The 13,549-nt window shown below is 41.4% G+C and overlaps 4 protein-coding genes across 5 annotated transcripts; 2 read left to right on the top strand and 2 right to left on the bottom strand.

The window, feature by feature from the left end:
- Window positions 1–554: 554 nt before the first annotated feature.
- Window positions 555–1,378, top strand: LOC6537479 (DNA polymerase zeta processivity subunit). The gene has a single exon (XM_002097999.3). It carries the CDS (start codon window positions 627–629, stop codon window positions 1,221–1,223), a length of 597 nt encoding a protein of 198 aa, XP_002098035.1. The 5' UTR covers window positions 555–626; the 3' UTR covers window positions 1,224–1,378.
- On the bottom strand, window positions 1,210–3,096 carry LOC6537480 (splicing factor 3A subunit 3). Its single transcript, XM_002098000.4, has one exon. The coding sequence runs from the start codon at window positions 2,971–2,973 to the stop codon at window positions 1,462–1,464; it is 1,512 nt and encodes a 503-aa protein (XP_002098036.1). The 5' UTR covers window positions 2,974–3,096; the 3' UTR covers window positions 1,210–1,461.
- A 312-nt stretch (window positions 3,097–3,408) lies between these two features.
- Window positions 3,409–6,364, top strand: LOC6537481 (V-type proton ATPase subunit E). The gene is made up of 5 exons (XM_002098001.4): window positions 3,409–3,555; window positions 3,654–3,759; window positions 4,259–4,471; window positions 4,541–4,867; window positions 4,929–6,364. The coding sequence occupies exons 2-5, from the start codon at window positions 3,727–3,729 to the stop codon at window positions 5,034–5,036; spliced, it is 681 nt and encodes a 226-aa protein (XP_002098037.1). The 5' UTR covers window positions 3,409–3,555; window positions 3,654–3,726; the 3' UTR covers window positions 5,037–6,364.
- Window positions 6,365–8,353: 1,989 nt separating this feature from the next.
- LOC6537482 (protein krasavietz) lies at window positions 8,354–13,524 on the bottom strand. Of its 2 annotated transcripts, none has more exons than XM_015192886.3 (8): window positions 13,379–13,524; window positions 11,516–11,764; window positions 11,345–11,445; window positions 10,662–10,800; window positions 10,247–10,412; window positions 9,740–9,983; window positions 9,332–9,674; window positions 8,354–8,588 (listed from the first exon to the last, which is right to left on the bottom strand). In XM_015192886.3, exons 2-8 carry the CDS (start codon window positions 11,751–11,753, stop codon window positions 8,551–8,553), a joined length of 1,269 nt encoding a protein of 422 aa, XP_015048372.1. In that variant the 5' UTR covers window positions 11,754–11,764; window positions 13,379–13,524; the 3' UTR covers window positions 8,354–8,550. The 2 variants fall into 2 exon arrangements, with proteins under 2 accessions (XP_015048372.1, XP_002098038.1); XM_002098002.4 differs by lacking the exon at window positions 13,379–13,524 and adding an exon at window positions 12,408–12,546.
- Window positions 13,525–13,549: the final 25 nt, after the last annotated feature.

Genomic DNA, 13,549 nt, shown 5'->3' on the forward strand with positions numbered 1-13,549 from the left:
GGCGATAGGCGTCATGACGTATGTTGCTCAATTCGAAATAGTTGCGGATTATTAGGTTTCATTACGAATATATGATCGCTTGGCAGATTAACTAAAAATACTTTTGGCTTGTGCTCTACAAATGGTAAACTCTTTAATTTCATTATAACTAAAACTTATTACAAAATGCTGTACAACAGGTGTAATATTCGTTTAAAAATGGCTGTATAAATATTAAATTTACTCTAGATTAGCATAAATGTATAAAAAGTGCAATCAGAAATGTAAGAAATGAAAAGCTAAAAGATTTAAATGACGCAGCTAATGTCGTACATACGAAGCTTACAATACAAGTAAATTCTTTGGATAATAGAGGTGAACGTGGATAATCAGAGAATAGCATATATAAGTTTTTCAATTAAAAATCAGTTGAATAACTCAGTAGTTGAGGAGCCAGCAGATCGCCTGCTCTGAACGGGTTTAATGACAAATATGCTTTACAAGAAAATGAAAGCCATTTAAAACGATTTGCTCTGTTGGTTTAAAGATATTCCTTTGATATATCGATTCATTGTTTTTTTTAGTGTACCACCACTAATCAACGTAGCTTATAACTGAAAACAAATAAAATATCAACTGCTTGCGAAATGCAGGCGGAGATTGCGTCCGACATCATGGTAGAGGCGATGGAGGTGCTAGTGAATCACATTCTATACGTGCGGGGTATATACCCCTCGCACATTTTTAAAATAAAGCGGATGTATAATTCGCCCATCTTTGTGTCCATATATCCACCGTTTAATAACTACCTAGCCGGCGTTCTAAAATCCGCTCAAGAACTTCTCCGCCGCCGTGAGCTGCAGTGCCTAGAGATAATAGTATATCAGAAGGAGAATGAGAAGTTGGAGCGCTATAAAATTCAACTAGAAGCCCAGGACTGTGGCCTACCGGCTGAGGATCAGCTAACGGACTTTGAGCAAGAAATGCGGTCTGCCATCTACCAAATCTCTCAGCGCATGAATCAGGTTCCTAAGCTCCCCGCCGGAAGTTGCCAGTTTAAGGTTCATCTGCACACCACCCAGGAGGCATTTATTCGCTTTAGCCAAGAGAGCCAGTACCAGGAGTTTCCCTGGCTTCAGGCCCAAAAAACAGAATCCCAGGTGCCACGGCGAACCATTTCCCTTCTACCTTTGGCTAAGGTGAAGGATATGGGACTGAAAATGGAGGCCCTTATTGTTTACTAATGTTATATTCCTTAATCGAAAACTACACGACGTTGGTATTATTTTAAACTACAAATGATTCTAATAATTAATCGTAGCATGATCCATGGTGGTGTTTTTTAATGAATAAAAAGCACGCCCAATGGTTTTATAGTTTAACATTAGATTCCTTAAAACCAATTTTTGTGTCATTCTGTTTTGAATTACAAGAAGCGTCAAATAGTATTGACCAGTACTTAAGCGACTATAAGTATGTTCTCTATAGTAGTCCCTGGCGTTTCAGATCCTCGAACGTCTTTCGGTTGACAACATTTCCCAGCGAGTCCTCAAACTCTTCCTCCTGATCGGCTATCCAGCGCTCGCTCTGCTTTTGGGACTTGAGTTTCTCCCACAACGTGATGGCGTCCTCGATCTGGGTGACATTGGCGAAGTGGGCGGTGTTTGGAATGCCGAGGCATCGCATGCCATGCGCATGACGCCACTCGGCGAAGTGTCGTTGGAAAGCCTTGGGCCCCTTGTATGTAAAGTTTCCGCATATTTCGCAATTATAGCTGATATTTAGGCCGTGCAGTTTATACAACCAGTAGGGGATAGGTTTACCGTCCCATCCGAGCGGCAGGTTTTTGGGATTGTACGGAACGTCGTCCGCGTCGAGATCATCTTCGTTGTCCGACTCGCTGGCCTCCACATCGCTATCATCTCGCTCGCCCCCGGTCCGAGCCTGCTTTCTTTGCACATTCTCCTTGGTAGCCGCTCTTTGCTCAGACAACAGCTCCGCGTATTTGTACAACAGCGCCTCTAGCTGGGCAATCTCTTTTTGACGTTCATGCTCCCGTGACTGCGCACTGGCAGTCTTTGCACTTGGCTTCTTGGCCATCAGTGCGGGATCCAAAGTGCTTTTACCTTTCGTAGAAAATAAACGCTGTGCTCGCTCTTCCAGCGTGCCGCCGCACTTAAGACCTAGGGCCACCAAAGCCGATTTTAGACGATCCAATCCTAGGGATGCCAGCTCCTCCCAGCTGGAGAAGGCGGATAGATCGAGGTGGGCGCCGGTGTTGGCTAGCGCCGACTCAGTTTCCTTAATTGAAAAACCCGGACACGTGCCCATCAGCCACTGGCGCTGGAAGTCGAGCTCCACCTTCAGCAGTTCCCCCTCCAAGTCGAGCAGTGGCTGGATTCGCAGTATGAAGTGGTGCAGGTAATCGTTAAGGGTCTCTATGTACAAGCGGTACTCGCGATTCTTGCGCTCTCGCGGAATATCGAAGACGTGGTCAAAGGACATAAGGTAAGTGATATAGTCCAGCTTCTCCACGGCCCGCAAGTTAAGGTACAGCTCGTAGCATTCGTTGAGGTCCAGATATCGACCGCCGCCCTCCTCGTCTGTGAACTCCACCAGGGCACTCATGTCGTCCGGATTGTTGTACACCCTAATCATCTCGTCGAACTCCACGGACAGCGGTACGCTGACCTCCGCCGGATGGGACTTGTAGAACTGCTTGATTTGCTTGAGGCGGGCGTAAAACTCGTTGAACTCGTTGGGCCCCGAGAGAGCGGCGATCTCCGCCTTTCGCTCATTGTCCTTGTCCTCGTAAAGATCGCGCAGCTGAGACGTGGCATTGTGGTGAAGTTCCATGAGATACTTAAGCCGGTGCTCCGAATGGATGCGCTCCTTTTCACCCGGCTTTTTGGTTGCATGCTCGTCCACCATCAGTTTAACCAGACGCTCGCGTTCCTCGTGTAAGCGCCGCTGCTGCTCCAAGAGCGTCTCCATGGCTCTCAAATGTGAGGATTAAAAGCGCAAAAATATATAGTTGAAAAGGACTCAAAGGCTCAGCGAAATCCCGAAGAAAACTAAATTTTTTGTCAGCGTGTCTATATTAAAATACACTCACCACAAAACAGGGATGGCAAAAATTGTCACATCACAGGTTGTAATACTCCAATCACACTATCGATTAAAAACACAATCTTGAATGCAAATGCTTTTCTTGGCTAACATAATGAAAATACATTTGTTTATTGCTTCAAAAAGATATTTTAATATATTTACTATATTATTATTTATAATATATTGTATTATTATATTTATAGATTTTAAAGGTTTTTTTTCTTATTTATAATAAAAACTATATGAACATAAAATATTTTAAAAATACCTTTTTTTTCAGTTGGTATCCGTCTTGTCGATTAAAGTGAATACCCCATCTGTTACAAGTGCGATAACAATTACATCGGTGCTCTGACAGCTGCAATAAATACACATTTTAACCCATCCAATCGCAGGGTCACACTTTCGTGAAATCATATGATCGATTTGCAGTGAAAATTTTCAGACGTTGGGCAGAAGGCAAAAGTAACTTATCGTTTTCCACTCTCCTCGTGTTCGGCCTCGGTTTCCAACTCAGCTCCGATGTGAATTTATTGGTTTAATTCAATTTGCAATTATTTCAGGCACTGTTGTACGTGGGCTTCTTCGAAACACTTGAATTTCTTTTCGGTTTGTGCAGTGAAAAATACAGTCAAAATGGCACTGAGCGATGCTGATGTACAAAAGCAGGTAATTGAAATTGGGAACGAAAAGGTCATCAATGTCCTAGAAAAACAAGCAAAATTAGAGTTTTCTTCAAAGTTTGCTTTTGCAATAAAGATGGCGAAGTCATGGGATCTCCCAGGTCATGTGAACTTTTCACCGCCAGTCCAGTTACACTTACACCCTTCCAACTGCGCCAGTTCATTTAGTTAATGCCGGAGTTTTAGCAGATTTGTTGGTTAATAAAGACATAAATGTATTTGTCCAATATACTTTGCGTTAAAAGTAAGTACAAATTCGTGCTGGTCATGTGACACGGCCCCCGCAATGGGGCAATGTGTTGGAGCGAGACGACTAGCCCTGCACCCCACACTCGCACTCTCTGTCACACGACCAGCGGACCCCTTACGTTATCAAAACTTAAACGAAAATAAATAGAGGCTAGGGTCTTGGACATCTCTCTTGTCCACTAAATGCAGTTATCATGTGACACACAGGCAACTACTAAACAGGAGGACTGTTTCAGATCAAACACATGATGGCGTTCATTGAGCAGGAGGCCAATGAGAAAGCCGAGGAGATCGACGCCAAGGCCGAGGAGGAGTTCAACATTGAGAAGGGACGTCTCGTCCAGCAGCAACGTCTCAAGATCATGGAGTACTACGAAAAGAAGGAGAAGCAAGTGGAGCTGCAGAAAAAGATTCAGTCTTCCAACATGCTCAACCAGGCTCGTCTGAAGGTGGGTGTTGTCTAATTGATTGCCATAAGAACATGAAAACTAAGGGTTTTCATTCTTAATCCTCTGTAGGTGCTAAAAGTGCGCGAAGACCATGTGAGCAGCGTGCTGGATGATGCCCGCAAGCGTCTCGGCGAAGTCACCAAGAATCAGTCCGAGTACCAGACTGTGCTGACCAAGCTCATCGTTCAGGGCCTGTTTCAGATCATGGAGCCAAAGGTGATCCTGCGCTGCCGCGAGGTGGACGTGCCTCTGGTACGTGACGTCCTGCCTAACGCTGTGGAGCAATACAAGGCCCAGATCCAACAGAACGTCGATTTGTTTATCGACGAGAAAGACTTCCTCTCTGCTGACACCTGCGGTGGTGTTGAGCTGCTGGCTCTCAACGGACGCATCAAGGTAAGCACTGCCCGTTCGGTGGGAAAAGAGAAATCCGAAATGATCTTATAAATCACTTCAGGTGCCCAATACGCTGGAGTCCAGATTAGAGCTCATTTCGCAGCAGCTGGTGCCCGAGATTCGTAACGCCCTTTTCGGCCGAAACGTCAATCGCAAATTCACCGACTAAATTCTATAAGTGCAAAACAAAATATAACTAACCAGAAGGAGAACCAGCATCAACACCTATCCAGAAGAAACAGTTCAAGTTATTACAACAGAAGCTCCACCCACTAAATATTGTACCCAACTAAACTCATCCTTTGGCAGTCAGGCAACAGCTAGGATTATATTCGATTTCAAAATACTTTTGCCGTGTCTTTTTATAGTGAAACTGAAACACTCAAGAATATTTCGGTCCTTGTGTACGCAACAGTTATAATAGTAACCACACTAAACACGCATATATATTCTCCGATATATATGTCTGTATGCCAATACTTACTATATAGTTTAGAGGACACGATCCTAGAAGCATATGAATGCATAATACGAGTTTGTTAAAGTTTGTTCGTTGTTTTTTTTTTACATATGCACATATTGCTGAGCAGTAGGTCCAGACATGTGCTTATAAATTTTAAAATTTTGCATACATTCCTGTCCAAGAATTTTTATTTCAGTTTTTCCCTCCTTTTTTGTACATTATGTTCTGTAGTCTTTGTTAAATTTCTATATGTCTATGTCGCTTATGTTTGTAATTATCAAGTGCAGCGTTTAGGAGGAACAACAGCAGTGGATCGCCATTTTTAAAGAGCCGCTGACAGGTTGCGCATGTTACCACACAGCATTGTTGCCCAGCGAAACACCGAAATGGACCTAAACCACCGATTTCGCTGCTTCGTGGGCAACGGACGCATGTGCAGCTGCCACCGGCTCAACAAAAGTCCCGAACATCTTCAATGTCTGTTGTTGAGATATCGAAAGTTAAGAATACACACTGCTTAGCACGCAACACATAAACCCACCCCATAACACATACGACGATTAAGTATTGCCAAGCTGGCCAAGTAGCTAAATTGTTGACGATTAAGTGCAGCTTCCACACCCTTATATAACTACTTAAAAGAAAATATGAAAAAATGGAAATTAGATATACAATTTAGGGGACTGCCGAACTGCTACCGTTTCCACCCGTCGCTGCACCTTCATATCAGGCTTTAAAACAACACCATGTTGATACACACGACTAGCACGCAGGAACTACAGCAGATTTGAACCTTGTATTTGCATGTTTGCCAATGTTCATAGTGTATTCTTCTAGCTCATTTTCTAACCGTTACCAAGTAAATCGAAATTGTTCAAAGATGAATAGCTACAAGTTTAGCAATCAAATTCAAATAGCATATGCGTTATTATATAACATCGAGTACTATATACATTACATGAAATACAAAATGCAAGTAAAATTACTTTTAAACACAATTTATGTTGAATAAAACAGTATTTCCAAAAACTAAACTTAACTATAACACCTTCCTTTTGCTTTGTTGATCTAAAAAACAAAATTTGGGGTGAACCATTTAAGAAATATAATCGACGGCTTCAAACTACTTAAGCACTTCAGGATCACTACACCCGCAGTAAAAATTATCGCAAAAGCTAGCTGGGGTTGCCGGCATGGTGCCGCCCTTGACCGACTGGCAGTTGGATTGGGGATCGCGCATGAAGACCTTGAAGAGCTGACAATGTAATCTAGAAAGCTAGAAAGTTAAGATCTAGCATGCAGACTCCGAGACTAAGACGCAGCGCAAGTTTGTTGACTCATTTTTCAACGCCCACAAGCCCGCCCAAAACTGTCACGCTCACACTTTTGAAACATTATTATTTTTTAGTTTAATTCTTTTTTCTGTTGTTGTATATAAGTTAGTTGCTTAGAGTGGGAGTGTTGGGGGTGTTTCCTTGCATGTAGTGAGATATGCGGCCTAGTCTTGGAGTGTGGGGCAGATGAGAATTCTTATAGGGATGTTATTTTCCATTTCAAAAGATGGTTGAAAAGTTGCTTCCTTTGATCAGACGCTTTCAAAATGTTGCATATTTCGGTTGGGCCTTTGTATATTCTTGATCACCTTTTCGTTACACTTAAACCAGGGGATTAAGTCGTATATGAAATTTTTTATTTTATAAGTGAGTGTACTGTAGGATTAAGAAGGCTCAAACAATTATATATTTTAAAGAAGGGGGATTAGAATACTGTTGTAGTGGACATAACATTAACGATAATTGCATATTTTCAAGGAAACATCTTTTACATATTTCAATTTTATTGACAAATACTATTAGAAATTAGGATGTTCGTTACTAAAGGGTTCCTAATGAGAGATCCTATGAGTGACGTCACCAACCTTGTGTATTGCCAGATATCTTTCGACGTGTTCACCAATGTAGCATGCCGGCCAAAGTGTAATTTTTTGTCCAGGATGACACCAAGACATTTAAGAAGCCTGTAAGGCAATGGCCAGGGAGAGGTTTCTAACTAAAGCTGCGGTGACATCAGTTCATCATTTGGACGCCAAGGACGCTGCCTTGGGGGACTCCTGCACAAATTGGCCTTTTTGATAATTTGATACCATTTACCGTTACACAGAACGACATATTCTCTAGAAGTTACAAGCTATTGTAGACACGGGGTAAGAAAAGGCTTCAGCTTACACTGTAGACCTTTGTGCAACACCCCCAGTCAAGCCTTTGACTGAAATTCAATGAAAACCGCCACAGAATATTCCCTTACAAGCTTACTCTTGTATTTACAAAAATTATATACCCCGAACCAAACTAATGCTGCATACATTTCGGCAAATCTTTACACAGAATTGGACAATATGTCGGTAATAATGTAAAGTGAATGTGAAATGTTAAAAACGGTTGATACACCCAAGGCCCCAATATGCCAATCCGGTTTAAATACAATGTTTTATTGCGTTAAAATTAAATGCTTAGGGTTGTTTTATTGAATGGTTTTATACATATGTTTCTCCATAAATCCACAGATTTAGTTCGACGAAACTTGCTAGCATGCAAGGCGACAGTGAACCTTCAAAAATCGTTTGTTAATGTCCTTGTTGAAGTGGCGAATCATTTGAGATGGAGTACTATTTGTTAAACACATATGTGGGGACACATGTTTAATAAATATTGCAAGCATTCAAACGGAACACATCCCCTTATCCGCATTAAACATCTCTTCATCTATTTTGGTTTCCTATTTGTGCAACACAGTTCCCAAGGATCTTCACTCAAAAGCGACTGGCTTTCAACGCTTTTAGAGGTAAGAGGTTTTTTATTACTTCCGGCATTGCCGACATTTCCAATTTGGTTTGGTACTCGTATTAACACATTTGATCAGAATTTCCTAACTTCTCAACACGGGGTATACTGCCTCAAATGGGAACTAAGTTACGATTCATGAACAATATTAGACTGGACTGCAAACGTTAAGTTTTTAGCATGTTTTGTTTTACTCTCTCCTTTATTGTTGGAATTTTTTGAGTGTTATATAGGTGGAGTTTTCAAAATGACGTTATTCATAGGGGTGAGTTGTTGTATATAGTTCGACTGGCTGTTGTAGGTTCTGGTTTCGAAATTTCAGATGGGGATGGTAAAGGGCGGCTTCGTTTGTGTTCTTCTATATTTAGCCATCAAGAAAGTTACTCGCCATTCTTTTGTTCGTCCTCAGATTCGGATTCTGTAAGGCAATAAAATACAAAATGTCAGTATTGGGTTCAATTCGCATAAACTAAAAAAGTATGGAGCTCAGTTATGCTGTCCAAATGATTATTGGCCAAATTTAACTATGGAAAGTTATCTGGACACCCAACCATTCAAATGCTCTGGCACAACTCCTTTCAGCTCAATCGAACGAAGTAAACACTCGGAGCTCTTATAACGGAGTGTGCATGCAGACTGAGACAAATGCAGCTGTCCAAACGATTATTGGCCACAATTAACCACGAGAATGGGTTATATGGACACCCAATCATTCTTTTGCTCTGGCATACTGTACATAAACCCTTTAAAACTGGTTCCCAATATTGGAAACACTTTAAAAGCTTGGTAAGAAGCATGCTAGTTGAAGACTTATATTAGTGTCCAAGTTTTCATTGGCCATTGGTGCTCAGACTTTGTGAAGCACCAAGGCAAGCAAAAACTCATATGCTCTTGCAATTTTGTACAATGAAAATCTCATCCAGGACAAGACCATTCTCAAAAATTGCAAATGTGCAACGTTTAAAATTTCAAAAGAAACATCGTTTTAATACTATATTGTTCAGGTTTTCATTGGCCTACGTTGTTCAGTGAATCGAAAGCAACGAGGCAAGCAAAAAACCCAAATTTCTCTTGCAATTACGTACCAGAATCAAGCTATTTAAGTCAAGACCATTCTCAAAAATTGCACGCTGTTATAATTATTTTTTTTTATGTACTAACCTTCTTCGGCTGATTGAAGCCATTCCACAAACTTTCGCATTTGTTCAAGGAAATGCATTTTTCCCTTGTTTGAGTGACCCTCCTTGTACCAGCGCAATATGATCTCCTCGGAAAGGACCTCGGTCTTGTAGAACAACAAAATGATCTTCTGGAAGGCCTTCATGAAGTTCATGTTCTCGTAGCAGAATTCCTGCACCTTCAGGATAAGGGCCAACTCCGATCGGTCAGTTGAAGCGAAAGACTGCAACAGTGGGCAGTAGTTCTTTAGGTGACGAACAGCCTGATCGGTAACCAGCTCCTCCTTCTTGTTCCATTCGCCCAATGACATGATGGTGGACCAAATCTGGTAAAGATCATACTCGAGCATGAGAAAGGAAATCCAGTCGCTATATTTACGGATTAACTTACAATAACAATTATTTCATGATCGGGAATGTTGGTGCGTTGCGAGAATTCCTTAATGTCTGAGGTTATCTCATTATATGGCTTCTCATCGTTGATATCATCGATGAGCGCCTGCTGCAACTCACGCTTCGCCTCCTGGCTAGCCTGAGCCTTATGCAGCTTGACGATCTCGTTGAGTTCTTTGTCAAGAAAAACTTGTTTAAAATATTCCTCAGTACGTTTGTTTGGTGGGAAAAAGTCCATAAGTCTGGAATAACGGCAAAACGTGGAACCATTATTAATATCTTCAGTAAACGCATTCGATAATCAACATTATTAAATTACGTATTGAGGTGTACGAAAATTTAATCAGCACCCAAATGAAGCGAAAGTTCATTTGCGAATTGGGTAAAAATCCGTCGGATTTTCTTACTCTAGGAATATCAATTAAAGATGTACAACTGAATGATTGAGTCATCTTCCTGAGAACATTCCGGGCTGAAAACAAACAAATCAGACTTATAAACTTACTTGCTTTCCAGTCCACCCTTCTTAAGCGCCTGAATCAGATATGCAATGCCCTTCTCTTGCTTGAACGTCTGGAATAGCTCTAGTAGAAACTCCAGTGCAATGCCATCCTTGATCAGATGCTCGTTGTTTAGTACCAGTAAAACATTTGGCGGTACAGAGCCGTTAACTGCATAAGAAAGATAGTGTTAAATGCGCATAGTCAAAGGTTTTCGCAAAACAGGTTTAGACGGCCTGCTAGCAATCTTGTCCTTGGGTTCGTGGCAATTGGATGTGGGTAATTCATCCAAGAGTCAGTATACCAAGTAAAAGTTTACTTTAGCCCCTCAGCAGCAAGTTGAACAAGTGTCCATCGGAACAACTAATTGAATGACCGAATTGGGCAGAACTAAACTATTACTAAAACTTTAACACTTACCTAACCAGAGCGCTGTCATACGCGCAAGCTTGATGCGTTCACTTGGAGTAAAGCCCTTTACGAATAATAGAACCTTTCCCATCTCCTCTTCGAACATTTTCTCAAGGTACTTGTACCGTCTGATAAGCTTGACAAATACCTAGAAAAAGTAGAAAGTGTATTTGCCTCTGTTAGCGGACTGTGTACTTTTACTCCATTCTCAATTTCTGCTTTTGTAATTGTTGTTGCAACATTAGAAATCTTTAAATTGGTTATGTATTAATTTCACAAAATAAAGACAAGTAAAATGTAGCTTTTTATTTTGCATATTTTGACACCGATTGAGATGTTGAGATGCATAACCGGTTCTAATAATATGCATTTTGATTCAATAGCGTGACCTTCGCAGTACTTGCATACACTTATATAATGTTGAATAGAGAATATTTGTCGACACAGAAGAAATCTCCAGAACGTTAGTGATTAGAACAAACCAAAGACAAGTAAATGTGCCGATTTATATTGCATATTTTGGACACCGATAACATTTTGAAACTTTATAATCGGTTCTAATAATATGCATAAAGAACTAAATAAATGTTTTGCTTGGAAAACAACTAGAGCCTAATTTGTGATGCAATCAAACTAATTTTCGTTTTGTAATTATCATAATTGAAATCTAAACTGATGAAAGGATTACAAACCTGCTCATGGTTGCGCATGCTCTCCATGCTCTCGGGCGCATCGAAGATGCAGTAGCTTGTGCGCGGCTTTTCGCCATCCTGAGATATGGAACCACCAGGCACTGCAATTGAAACAAAAATGGCAAATAGTCAGTGAAAAGACTATTCCCATTACTGGCATTGGGGACTTACCTAGTAGACCTCCTGCAATCAATATATCAAAGAGAACTTCACCGTAACGACGATAGTCGAGCTTGTTGCCCGCGCTGTCTAAATATTTAGAGATTTGGTCCAGGTCGCCTTCAGTTTTTTCGAGACCAGCAATGACCGCATCACGGAATCCCGTTGGGTCATATTTTTCTCTTTCATCTCTTTTTCTGGTCTTGATGCGTTGACCCGATAGCACTGGTCTTTCAGTTTTTTGACTCATACAATAAATTGCTGCAAAGATTAAAGTGGATTAGAGATGGAGGCGTTTTCGATTTGGCCCTGTAAGTTTATATTTGTGACGAGACTGAATTATCATGGCCACTAGATTTATTTTCAGATTTCTCTGAATTTCAGTGTAGCTGTGGTGTGGCCGGTGGAAAACCATTCTCTGTATATGTATAATCGTTGGGCTTATAATCAAACTACCAGATTACTTCACCTTTCACCGGCGTTTAAGTTGAAACTATTGAAAACTTAATCTATGGAAGCCTTAACCTAAAAATGCCAGCGCGTACATGTGGTTAAGACACACACATTTAAGAGCAGAGAACGGGCACACTTCACATTTCTTTTTCCCTCTCTCTCACACAGACACACGCACTTATAGCTTGTTGAAGTCGAAAAAAGAAATTAATTGAGAGGCGAGAACAGCCCGACCAAGAAAAGCAGAATAAAGTGAAATTTTTGACGTGGTTACTGTGCCAGGTAGCGCGCGGTGGGGAAACGAGGTCATTGTTCATGTTGCACACATTCAAACGCGGCCGATGACTGTGTTGGTTGGTTGGCTGCGATAAATTTGCCAAAGCAGTAAAATCGCAAATATTAAATTATCTAGGTTTTCAAGTACACACTGGTAAAAGGAACGAGAACTTACACTTCTACCCAACGATAATAAGCCTTGTGTTTGCCGCTTCCGCGTGTCCTTGCAAGCAATCGAATTCGGTTGAGTGTGTGTGCGTGTGCGCCTGTTGCTTTTTCACAACTGACGAACGTGCGAGAATATGTATTTTAATTTAACCTCACAAAGCGCTGGCTAATACTTCGCACTCGAGTCGACGAAAAACAAAGAGACAGAGGGCAGATCTTTTCTTTCCTTACCTCTTTTTTCGTACTAGCGAGCTTTTGCACTGTAAAACTGACACGCACGCACACTCACTCACTCAACAACGAAGGAAAGGGGAGAGCAAATGGAAAATAAATTTTTTGTAACGGAATTTACTTTTCTGCCTTTAATATCAACGTTAACAATTTAGCTCGAGTCGAATTCAGACTACGTCCGGAATTCTATTTTTAACAGCTATCACAATCGGTTACTTGGTATGTAGTATGTATTGTTTGCCTCAAGTCCAGCGCCCCTCTGCGCGCACCACTTTGTTAAATGAAATTCGGAGAGCGAATGAGGCGACACACGAGCGAACGGCCGAAGCGGACGAGCCGATAACGAAGACATGTGGTTCAGCGCCATTTTGAAGCGATACATTGACATGACGAACGCAGGAAGAGAGGCGAAGGAAAACGAAAAACAGGGGAAACGGCGAGAAAAAAAAAGGTGGGGGTTCAAAGTTTTCATATTGCTGTCGAGCTTATTAAATAATGTGCAAGGTACAGTTGCACAAAGGCCCGCAAGCAACTGAATGCTTATTTGCCTGAATTTATGGCTGCCCGATGACTAATCTAGCCTTAAATATGTACGTATTTCGTACATAACCCCTTTTACCAACGAGAGCGCAGACAAAGGATTTGTCATTGCTATAGAAATTACCAGAACCGCGGATTTTCTTGCCCTATTTGCCCCTCTGTACTGGGGCCGAGTTTTCTATAGGTTTTGTGCACTTGGGTACTTACGATTAAAACAAAAAAATCTGTTTTGCTGCGAATAGAAGTAACTTTTTGCGTAGCTGTTGGGCTATTTCTTCTCGACGACTTGTGGTATGACCGTGGCGTGTTCCGTACAAAATGGTACAGTGCTCAATAAGGTGGCCAGAATGTGGTAACTTTCTGGTGACGCTGTGGACT

Source organism: Drosophila yakuba, chromosome 3R (genome assembly GCF_016746365.2).
Source record: "Drosophila yakuba strain Tai18E2 chromosome 3R, Prin_Dyak_Tai18E2_2.1, whole genome shotgun sequence".
Classification (NCBI taxonomy): domain Eukaryota; kingdom Metazoa; phylum Arthropoda; class Insecta; order Diptera; family Drosophilidae; genus Drosophila; species Drosophila yakuba.